The following is a 12,187-nucleotide window of genomic DNA, read 5'->3' as shown; positions in this document are numbered from 1 at the left end:
AGTAGCAGCCTGTGTTAATGTTGGTTAACAATGCAGAGGAGATGAGGGGACCTTGGCGATGAACTCTCTTTCCAAAAGGGGGAAAGAAGCAAGAAGTGCAGTCCTAACAACTAACACCACCAGGAGGAAGAGAGGACTGCACCAGCTTTTCCTGCGCCATGTGTTAAGAAAACAAGTTGGCTTTCCCTTTACCAAGGACTCAGAACATGTTGCAAACATTTTGAAAGAAGGCGTGTCCATGTTTAATGGGCGACGGCTATGCATTTTCAGGCCTGGTCTACACATAGCAACAAAATTAGGTTTACTGCTCCACTTCAGATTGCATGTGGGAGAATCCTATTTTTGAATGCTTTCTTACATTTTTTTTAAAAAAGATCACTGCAAATAAGACCCTAGCAGATGTGGGAGAAATTTATTCCACCATGTACCCTGCTGTAGGGAGTGCTTTGTTTGTTTTAAACATAGAGGATCATTCAGAAGTGCTACTCCCCCACCCAAATACTGAGGTGGCAGCCTTTTAAAATGACTGTCAAAAATGTTATGCCAAGATGGCTTGCTCTCCCAAAAGCATGTCACATGACCTCTTGCTGGACGGCAACCATGCCGTTTATTGTAACACTGGTGACAAACTGTTGTTTACCTCATCTTCAAAGTATTAAAGCAAGGTACAAAAGAGACAGGCTGAATTTAGAGGACGTGAGATAATCTCACTAGCTCCTGGAAACAATGATTGGCTGCCAAGCCAAGGCGAAATTTATGGAGGCTGTTTTACTGAGCATACGTTTTTGTGGGCAACAGGCAACTTCAACATATGCATGAGGTGAAACAAAGTAATAAGGTGGTCACTTTGCACTTACACACACACACACACACACACACACACACACACAGTCTGAGTCTAGGAGATGATGACAGAGTTAAGATGGGGAGTGAGGATATATAACCTATCTGCTGAAGTACATGTACAAAGTAAAACAGTTAGCATCATGAGTACTTAAAACACAGTGCCTGTTCAAAATGGGAGGCTTAAAACAAAAATCGAAATACTAGAACACACACCTATATCCATTTTCGAGACCCCCAGGGATTTGTTAATAGTTAAAGCCTCCATTATGAAGCTTCTCATTCCACTATCCTGCACAGCAGCCCTTTATCAGGCAGAATATCTAGGAAACGAAGTCTTGGTGCCATCATAAAATGCCAGGTATGGATGGCCACTAGGTAGAGACAAAACATGGATCAGGGCAAGCCTCGTTCCTATGCCAGCAGTCTTGGAAACGGCTACAGAGCTAGCTGAGGAACATTTAATTCTTCTCTGCCTTACAAAGGAATGCAGCATTTCTTTATAGAAGTTTTCCTTTACTGGAAAGCCTACAGGCTTCACATGCGCATTCTCACTGGATTCTCATCACTTGGAGCTCATTGTGTGAGGTGGCTTCACTGAAAGGCACCAATTTTTGCGGCTACATGGAAGCGCTCTCTCTGCCATGGTAATTCATACATCTAAATCATCACTTAATGCTGTGCTATGACAACATTACTCTGAGGCACAGTTGTTGCTGGACACAAGACATGTGCCCCCTTTTCCAAAACAGATGCATCCAGCGCTGGATCCCAACGCTTAATATTTCAACTATTGTGTGTGGGGGGAGAGATTGGAGTAGGTTCCATTGTAGGACTTGCGTGTGTTTCTTCAGACAGTTATGGCCTATACATGCATCTACCAGCCTATCACAAAATAATAAATAGCATACATACCTTAAATGAACTGTGCACCAGTGTTTCATCTAGATCAATGACCACACATTTCTTTCCATAATCAGATATTGTCATTTCTGGCAGGAGGTATTTAGCTGGTGGCTGAATGGAAGACACAGGAAGACCAAGCACTGTTAGAAACATATCCTCAGAGAAGTCGTTACAGTATAATTAGCACTGACTGATGAGTAACACGGACATGTTGGGGGCAGTCGATGGGAAACACAAGTGAGGAGAGCGGTGTTGTGCTCAGGTTCTGCTTTTGGGTTTCCCATAGGCCTCTGGCTGGCCAATGTGAGAACAGGGTGCTGGACTAGTTGGGCCTAATTCAACAGGGCTCTTGTTATGTATTTAGGTGTTTCGGAAGTGCAGCAGATGGAAAACACTGATTTGTGTAGTGTGTGGGTTTCAGTGTTGCTACAAAAAATCCTGTTCATAAACAATGAGAATGAAGAAAATCTCAATTCTGAAGAAGGATGAGATCTTCAGGGATAATCCTCGTAGAACGCCACCCATCACAATCTCTTCCACAGCAACCAGTAGCTAAAGTTCATAACGGACTAACAAAAATGCAACGAGAGAAATGATTCTTCGTGAAACCTGGCGTAATCCCACTTTTAATCTTTTTTCTTAAGAAACCCAAAGCTGAGCTCCACAGTAAATCTCCCTATAGCTCAAGTGATTCTACTACTCTGTGGTCAGAGTGTGATGGCCCCTCAACTCAAAATGGGACAGGAAAAGCACTGCCAAGGTATTGTAGTCTCACCGACAATCCATTATTTGCCCCTCCATTGTTTGGCTTCTCTGTCCCTTTCTCTCTCTCACACAAACACACAGCTGAAACATGGGACCCGGTTTGGCAAAACCCTGCATGAACAGTCCTCTCCCAACTTCTCGGGATGTGTGTGTATGAGAGCCAGAGGCAAGTGATGCTCTAAAGAGGTGATCGGCAGCATGATCCCTCCTCCCTCTCTCTTGGCAATCGTTTTGCTGTTACTGCATCTTTCGACAGGAGCTTTGCCCACTCTTCTCCTCCCATGAAGTGATGATTTTTATGCTGATGAACAAATCCCACAGAAATCTGGTATGGCCAAATCAGATAGCATTTCCTCAACCAACTGGAACATGACAAACACTCCCCCCTCCCTCCCCCCCAACGAGCCAAGGTACTGAGTCCCTGCCAACCATAACTAACTCCCCTTATACACATGGAAAGTACCTGCACGGGTAGCAGATTAAGGCCTCTGATTGATAACAGACTAGAAACAGTCACACAAATGGCTGATTCATAACAGAATCAGATTTCAAACAGTATGTACATAATATTTATCTACACTGGAAGGCCTTCATTGCCTGGTGGCCACCAAGTGTTTGCAAATGTACTTTGGACATGAACAGCCTTTTGTTCTGGCAGTCACTGCAATGGAACACACAACACAATAAAAGCCAGGCCGCTGAATAAGGCTATTGCGGAACTGCATGGGGCGGCTTATCTTTTGACGGGTGTTTATTTTAAGTCTCTGTGTGTAGCCAGATAGCTGAAAATGGAGATCCTTTTATTGTGTGCAACAACAGGGCTGCTGGTAGTGGGATTTCTACTACGCACCTGTAAACTGATCAGAAATGTGAGGTAGTTGGGATGTGGTAGGAATTTGACACATAGCTAGTCGCCATAGGCAGCTTTGGCTGCATGCTACTGTGGGGTAAGCAATTTTCTATAGCCACCAAGGTCACATTCACACCATGCATTTAAAGCATGCTTATACCACTTAAGGGACACGGGTGGGTTAAGGGACGTGGGTGGTGCTGTGGGTTAAACCACAGAGCCAAAGGCTTGCTGATCAGAAGGTCGGCGGTTCAAATCCCCGCGATGGGGTGAGCTCCCGTTGCTCGGTCCCTGCTCCTGCCAACCTAGCAGTTTGAAAGCATGTCAAAGTGCAAGTAGATAAATAGGTACCGCTCTGGCGGGAAGGTAAACAGCATTTCCGTGCGCTGCTCTGGTTTGCCAAAAGCGGCTTAGTGTCATGCTGGCCACACGACCAGGAAGCTGTATGCCGGCTCCCTTGGCCAGTAAAGCGAGATGAGTGCCACAACCCCAGAGTCGGTCACGACTGGACCTAATGGTCAGGGGTCCCTTTACCTTTATACCACTTTAATAGCCATGGCTTCACCTGAAGAATCATGGGAAATGTAGTTTGTTAAGGGTGCTGAGGGATGTCAGGAGACCCCTCTCACAGAGCTACAATTCCCAACACTCTTAATGAACTACTGTTCCTAGGATACTTTGGGACAAATCATGACTGTTAAAGTGATATAATCAGTACTTTTGGGGTTTTTTAAAAAAGGTGCTAATATTGTGATAAAAGCACAATTTGGCTGCCATGGGCAGAAAAAAGAGACGTGAAGGTATTTGATACAGGTGACAAAAATTCACTGGATAGAAGGTGCTTAAATCAATGGTGCAACCCTAAAGCCCACTGGGGAATGGATTAAAGGAACACCAAAATGTGGAACAATTCTCTTCTGGTCCAATAAGGCTAAGGTAGTCATGGGCACTTATTACTCTAGAAAAAAGAAAATAAAATAAAAAGAGAAGCTGAAATTTCCTTTCCACTTGGCCACGAGGGAGGCCTGTACACAGTGCTAGAAATTGGACATCCATTATATTTTGTTACCTTGTGGATTAATTGACACTGTTTGTTGTGCAATAACCATTTTTTAAAAAGTGCGTAATGACAAAGGTTTAGTGAATGGTTCAAGACAGATTGAAGACCTTTATATGTTTTGTTTGGTTCCCATTAATATGATTTGTATTCACCAACTACTGGTACTTCATCCTTTTAAGATCTTATCAGTTAGTATAAAAGAAAGGTCCTACAGCATGCAACACAAAAAAAACACATCTATCTAGACTCAACACAAGAGATAAATGATTAAACCAACCCCAAATTAAGAAAATTCAAAAACAGAAAAGAAAAAGAATAAAAATACATACACTTGGTATGGGAATGACCTGCATCTGGTCACCCTGAAGGGGAAAGGAGAAGAAAAAAAAGAGGTCACTGTCAGAGTAAGGTATTTCAAAAGAGAAGAACATAAAAATAAGTGGAAGTATCAGATTTAGTACTCAAACCATTCCAACAGAAACTCAAAAAGTTGCTTAAGAAACCAGATGAATAAAAAGGATCTAGGACTATGGCAACTAAAATTATCAGTTAATAGAGCAGAAGAATTTGTAAGAAAGGTGGGTCCCTAGCTGTTAATTTCTATATTCTCAACAGTATTGTTTGAAAGAAATTTGCAAAAAATACTCGTAAATAGTGAAAATGCATAGGGGCTCAGTCAGTACTGCAGTATTTAAATCCCCAAGATGACAAGAAAGTAAAATAGTAACCAATAGTAACCAAAATTAGTGTTCAGAATAATTACCATATTTTCAAACACAGAGGACAAGCTAGCTTGTCACATGTGGGTGGGTGCACTTTCAAACTTTTAAAAATTCTACCACTATGAATTATTTTAGCGTTGCACTATAAACACAAAGCATTCACTGGAAAAACCAACGGACGCTCATGCTTTCTGGCATCCATTTGTTCTCATGAGTTGAACAAGAGCCCTTCTGCTTGCCTAGAAGCAGTGATTCGTGAATTGGGACTATATAAATTGTGCCAAAGTATCGTTTGAATCGGAAACACTGGACAAGTCCCTCCCCCCTTTTAATAGAATTTTTGATACGAGAGGTGCTGAGAGGCCAGCCAATTTGAGATGACTTGTGAGCTTGGAAACTGCTTCTTCTGATTCCTGATGCGTAGTGGCTGGTTCAAGGTTTCAGAAAAGGCACTCTGTATGCACTCTAACTGCCCTGACATCTAATGATGAAGGGCAGCACGTAAGTCTAACAAATAAGATAAAATAAATAACACAACCGCTTTCCTAAGCTTTGGGGCCAAGCCTTGGTGAACCACACTTCCTTCACTTTGTCATAATGTCTATTTTAAAAAATAACTTTAACCCCCTTCCACTTTTCTTACAGCTTCCAGTTGTGTCAATGCCAATGAGTTATTAATTATTTTCTGAGCAACTGAAGTCACTGTGGTTATGTCAGAATCTTATTTCACCCGCTTCCAATTTCCTTCCTCTTAAATTTGTTTCATATCTTTGTTGCCGCTGCCTTGAAGCAAGGAAGACACAAGGAAAATACGTTTTCGATGTTTCCTACATTACCTTCTCAGAGATTAGCAATGCCCTAGTTTGACGGCTGAAGACTGTCACCCTGAATCAACAGTCTACATCTGTTGTGTGGTCCTGCCACTCTCCATTTAATATAACAGGTCCACCCAAGCAAGCAGGGTGACAAACTGGACCTCCCTGCCCTCCTACCTTAAAGGGCTTACAGGCAGAAGAAGAGAGACAAGCACAGCTGTCATAGCACTGTTCTACATTTTCCCCAGTTTTAGGGTACAGATTTGTTGATCCAGAGGAAGAGAGACAATCTGATGCACTGGAAGTTACTCCAGTGCAATACTTTCTGTCTATGAGGAAAAGCTCCTGCACTGATTTCTGTACATTCATATATGGAAAGATTATACTTCACCGGAACAGGCAATCTATGGAAGTTGCTGCTGACAATCGTGTTTTTGAAATAACCATCAATTCTCTCGCTGGCAGGAACCAACACAGATATTCTTCTACAGAGCCTAAGAAGGCAGCCCTATATGTGTTTACTCTCAGAAGTAAGTCCCACTGAGCTCAATGGCACTTGCTCACAAACAAGTGGGTATAGGATTGCAGCTCAAGTGGCATTTTCATGATATTAATTCCCAAAGGAATAATTGTTAAATTCCCGAGTAGTCTAAATAGGCCTTTTCATTTAAGAGGTAGAGTATGTAGGAACCTGCAGCTTAAACACCATCTCCTTTGATGATTTTGTCATTAAGCTTCCAACTCAGAATTTAGCTATTCTTTTAATTATTACCCTCAACATAAAATTGACTTTATTCTATTTAAACTACTGTTCAGTCTCCCGTTTTACCCACAGTTATCTATTCAGCCAATTGTTACACAATCACTGAACACCTACAATCAGGTTGTATTAGTATTAATTCAAAATTAGGAAATCCACGAGATTTGTTTGAGTTATCTGAACATGGCCATTAAACTGTCTGTTTTAAATTATCAGCATAGCCAGGAGGCTGTAACTATTTGCAGCAGGCAAGCACAACTTGGGGTCCACAGGCGGCCCAATATGTCTTCTGTTTATGGAGACCTCTAGTCAATCCCATGACAAGCTACAATAGATGGCTGGTGGGATGCATTTGGCTTGGTGGTTCACAGTTGGGTAGGATTCCAGCATTAGAGCAAGAATCACCAAAGAGGCCTTCCCTAGTATCCACACCTTTACCTACTGAAATTAGGCTTGAAGGAAGCATTCTGTTTCAAAATAATAGAACAAGATGTGGCACGTGCTTGCCTGCAGTGTGTGTGGTACTAACAGTTTCATTAGCTTGCAATATGCTCCAAAATTTTGGTGACACCCCCCGATTAGAGGATGGCTTCATACAACAACCGCTCAAGCTAGTTTGCTGTCACACCGAATGCCAGGAAATTTTCATTCTATTCTAGTGTGAAAAAGATGAGTGAGTTCTATTTAAAACGTTTGTCAGCCCGACAGCTTGCTAAGTGTCATCGGTTCAATCTTCTTGAATTTTCACCACAATTTCATGAAGAATATGGGAAAAGGCAAAGTCACATTTTGCTTCTTCTCATAATTACCAGAAAAAAGACTGTTGGATCAGCTCTGTCCCCTCCTCCCACCCAAACAGTCAACATGGCCAAATTTTTCTGCCCAGCATAGCAGAAAAGAGATCAGTTAAAAGGCAGGAGCTGTGATGCAAAACAATCCACAACCGCATTCTGCCCTTGCACCCAAGAGCATGCACCTGCATGCACTTATCATTTCCATTTCCACAAACGGCTGCCATGGAATTCCTAGGCTCCTCTTTAAACTCCAGCCCCGAATTAGTATGTGGAGCTAAGTATCAACTGGGAATAGTTTAGAAGGAAAATGAAAAGGGCGGGGGGAGAATATTAAGTTAGCACATCCACAGCAGGCTTAGCCCTGTTTGGTAATTTGGTAGTTGCTAGGTTGCCTGTGATGATTTAAAGATGGCACGGCTCCACCACTGAGAGCAACGGACTCAGATAGCAGAGAGCTGCACTAACTAGAAAGCAACTGCAGTGCTCTGTCATTCAGCTGAGTTGCACAACCGCCAAGTGGAAAGAAATATAGGGAGGCCTCCTCGAGCTGGGCTTCTGAAGCGTGTTTGCATGTTGTGATTTGAAGGAAAGTCAGAGAGAGCACCACGCTGTGTGCAGCAATGGAACAACACTGTTCCATCTTCTCATCACAATTCATTAAGGGAAATGCTAGCTAGCAAGCTGTGGTTGGGAAGAAATCCTTGGTTAAGGCTGCGTGACATCACAAAAACCTACCGCAGCAAAATAAGGAAGGAAAGGAGGAAGCAGAGTGCTTCCTGATCATGAAACCTGTCTGCTGATTGGGCAGTGTGAACCTGAACCAGACCACAGACATTTCATCTAGAGGCTAGGTTTGCCATGCAATTGATAGTGATGTTGTTTTCTTCAAACAGCCTGCAAATGACTTATTATGTTTCAAATGGGGGGGGGGGGGGAATGGTTTCATCAACTGCCATACTTTGCAACATTTCCCCCACTCCTCAGAAACTTGTAGTCATGGTTGCAGCTCAGTGGTTTCCAAATGATATTGCAGGATATCCAGCCACACACAACTTTTAACGGAAGGTTTGTTCGCATTAATCCAAAAAGCAAAAGTTAGCGAGAAGATGCCAACCTTCTGAAGTCCGCCATTTTCTTCCACCAATGGAGGAAGGACACTGGTGCTGTTGGTAGATGGTGGCTCAACATTGTAGTCACGAAAGCAGCAGAACAAAGTGCTAAAGATGCTTCGACTCCTCTGCTTCTTCAAACTGAGATTACATTGGGACACTGTAAAGAAAAGCAACATTTTTAGTGAGGTGTGCAACAGCTTCCTAGGCTCTTGAAGAAATGGGTCAGTTATCTTATATGTGTTCATACTACAGTGGTACCCCGCAAGACGAACGCCTCGCGAGACGAAAAACTCGCAAAACGAAAGGTTTTTTCGTTTTCGAGTTGCCTCGCAGGACGAATTTCCCTATGGGCTTGCTTCGCAAAACGAAGCTTGCCCCGGGGACAGCGGGTCTTCTCTTTTGAAGCAAGGGGCGGCGGGGAGATCGCTTCTCCCCACCGCCCCTTGCTTCAAAAGAGGTCTGCCCCCGGACCTCTTTTGAAGCAAGGGGCTGCGGGGAGATCGCTTCTCCCGGTGCTCCGAAGCGGGGTGGGGGGGCGGGACCACCTGCCCCAGCCGCCGGGCTTCGTAGCGCTGCTGCGAAGCCGGGCGGGGGGGCGGGAACACCTGCCCCAGCCGCCGGGCTTCGTAGCGCTGCTGCGAAGCCGGGCGGGGGGGCGGGAACACCTGCCCCAGCCGCCGGGCTTCGTAGCGCTGCTGCGAAGCCGGGCGGGGGGCGGGAACACCTGCCCCAGCCGCCGGGCTTCGTAGCGCTGCTGCGAAGCCGGGCGGGGGGGCGGGAACACCTGCCCCAGCCGCCGGGCTTCGTAGCGCTGCTGCGAAGCCGGGCGGGGGGGCGGGAACACCTGCCCCAGCCGCCGGGCTTCGTAGCGCTGCTCCGAAGCGGGGGGGGCGGGAACACCTGCCCCAGCCGCCGGGCTTCGTAGCGCTGCTGCGAAGCCGGGCGGGGGGGGCGGGAACACCTTCTGAAGGCGGGCGGGGGGCGAAAGTCTTTGTCCCCCCTGCCTGCCTTCCCAGGGGCTTTTAAATTGCCCCGGACAGCGGAGAAGTCCTCCGCTGTCCCGGGGCGATTTTAAAATGACGCCCGCCAGCATTTTAAGATCGCCCGGACAGCGGAGAAGTCCTCCGCTGTCCCAGGGTTTTTTAAAATGCTGGGGGTGGGAAGAAAAGCCCTTGTCCCCCCCCCCCAGCCTTCAGAAGAGGTCCGGGGACAGTCTGTCCCCGGACCTGGTCTGAAGGCGGTTTCCCTAGGAATGCATTAATTGATTTTCAATGCATTCCTATGGGAAACCGTGCATCGCAAGACGAAAAAACCGCAAGACGAAGAGACTTGCGGAACGAATTAATTTCGTCTTGCGAGGCACCACTGTACTTTTAAAGTAACATCATAATGTTGAAGGTGAAAGCCTTATTTCTAATCATCTTCTTTTGAGTTATGCCAGGAAGCATTGTTGCCTCTTTTCTTCAAAGCTGTTTGGTGTCAAGACAGCAGTGCCAGGTTATACCAGAGAAATATACTGGACAGAATTTTGCTAAGCTGTGTGTCTCACTGCATGCCTTTTTACAGCAAAGCTACACATTATGCTGAAGCAAACACTGACACCCATCACATTCACACTTTATATTTAACGAGCAAGAGAATAATGCGTGAAGCAGTTCTTTGGTTTCTTATGCAATAAAGAAACACAGGGAATTGCCATGGCACTATGACAAACAATACAGGAGGGAAGAGAATGTTCTATCTACGACCCATTTGGGCAGGACCTTTGAGTAGGCACAGCAGATGTGAAAGGCATCTGTGCCTCTGCGGCCCTTCAGGAAAAAAACAACCACCACCAAACAAAACAACCAAACAAATTGCTGACACATGCATTTCAAAGACTGTCAAAAGCACCTGTTCAAAAGTTCATTTCAGGACACAGCTCTGGCCTTGGATGTGATCTGTATATGTAATTAAGTTGTGACAGCTAGGATTTAAGTAAGTGGGGAACCAGTGATGCAAGCCCGAAATGGTTGGGGGGGGAGGGTTAAATGTGTTCCTACAAACAGAAGGACCTTATGCCCCATAGCAAGCTGCTTCTGAAATGAAAGGTTTTTTTCAAAGGCCTTCTGTGATAGTGCTTGGGCAAAAGGGTCAGCTGTGCATGGAACCCCCCCCCCCAAATCAGGATAGCAGAAGCACTATGTATCAGCGGTGGGCAGAGACCACAAAATTCAGATCAGGTTCCCCCTTTGGCACTTGGTAAAATAGCCTGATATGGCTCAGGCCAAATTCGAAGCTTTCCAGTTCAGCTGGGGTGTCTGAATCCACTTTGCTCCCCCTCCCCAAAATTCACTATTGGGAAATTTAAACACACTCTCTCTCCCTCTCTCTCTCTTTAACATTTCCCCGTTCACAAAACTGAAATCAGCAGATATATTAGTCCCTTCAGAATGGATCAATTGGATCAGGAGCTGGTTTGCTGGATGTCTCTAAAACGTGACTTTGTTTTTTTCAAAAAAGAAAAAAGGCTATAACTTTCATTCTGGGGCAGAACCGGAAGAAGTTTGCAGGCAGGTTACTCCTTCTGAGGACCCAAACCTCAAATTTCAGAAGGATAGCTGCAGATTCTTGCTAGGGCGCCAGTAATATTTTAAGGGGAGTGGGATCACTTACTCTCCCTTCGTGTTTGTGGACAATTGGTCTAAAAATGGAGGTACGAGAGAAGTCATCCTGGGCAGAAAAAGAAAAACCCTGTCAAATTGTAGATAACTTGTTCCAGGGGCTTTGGTGCTAGGTATTTGTGAATTTGACTATGGGTTGAGACAGAAGGCGATTAATTTTCATTCCCTATGACTACAAGCTAGATCTGTCAGTCGTGGAAGAGCTCCCCCTGTCCCGATTCTGCAGTTTTCCTTAAAGTTAAGACATATTTGCCCCCTTGCAATGCTGTTCTCTCTCCCCACACGCCGTTAAGGTACAAGATGCTTCACGAGTCCCTATGTTGGCTCATGTAGTCTCTTGTAGAGCCTGCAGTGCATCAGACAAGCCCAAAACGTAATCTTAAAACATTTTAGCCACCTATTTGGATCCACCATTTATAGACAGCTGTACCTCAGCTGAGTTCCCATGCCAGAGCATATGACTAGGTATCAACTGGCTCTAGTGGACAACATGGTGCTCACTTCCTGCACTAGCACAATGGTGTGACAGGGAGGTGTGCTGCTAGCATGGCAAGCAATCAAGACCCTTATCCAGACTACAGTCTGGTCCCACTTCGCCAGCACCTACCTACATTCAGCTAAAATGTGGCAATGTCCTACAGGAACATACTGAATGACCTAGATCCAGGCATTCACAGCAACAATTTTACACTTGCTTCACTATTCCTGCAGAAAAACCCTAAACACTCTTTACCTGCACTTCACTACAAACTCGGGGTGTGTGTGGATCAGCCGAAGGTACCAGGTGTGACTACCAATTTGTGTTCCTGGAGAACACTGAGAGGGATTCATGCAGCCTTTTACATAAAATCACAGAACTGTAGAGTTGGAAGGGACCCAGAGGGTCATCTAGTCCAA

The 12,187-nt window shown here is 45.0% G+C and overlaps 1 protein-coding gene across 2 annotated transcripts in view; it reads right to left on the bottom strand.

Annotated features, from left to right (window-relative positions):
* CTDSPL (CTD small phosphatase like) overlaps positions 1-12,187 on the bottom strand; it is a 68,253-nt gene that overhangs the window by 19,583 nt on the left and 36,483 nt on the right. The window contains exons 2-4 of one of the 2 annotated variants that reach the window (XM_028749804.2): positions 8,630-8,784; positions 4,754-4,786; positions 1,759-1,860 (exon numbers count right to left, since the gene is read on the bottom strand). In XM_028749804.2, the coding sequence (XP_028605637.2) occupies positions 1,759-1,860; positions 4,754-4,786; positions 8,630-8,784 (290 nt within the window). The remainder of the gene's footprint in view (positions 1-1,758; positions 1,861-4,753; positions 4,787-8,629; positions 8,785-12,187) is intronic. The other variant, XM_028749805.2, reaches the window with a different exon arrangement.

This window comes from Podarcis muralis, chromosome 12, assembly GCF_964188315.1.
Source record: "Podarcis muralis chromosome 12, rPodMur119.hap1.1, whole genome shotgun sequence".
Taxonomy (NCBI): Eukaryota; Metazoa; Chordata; class Lepidosauria; order Squamata; family Lacertidae; genus Podarcis; species Podarcis muralis.
Note: the sequence above shows the minus strand (reverse complement) of the source record. Positions and strands in the feature narration are given on the sequence as shown.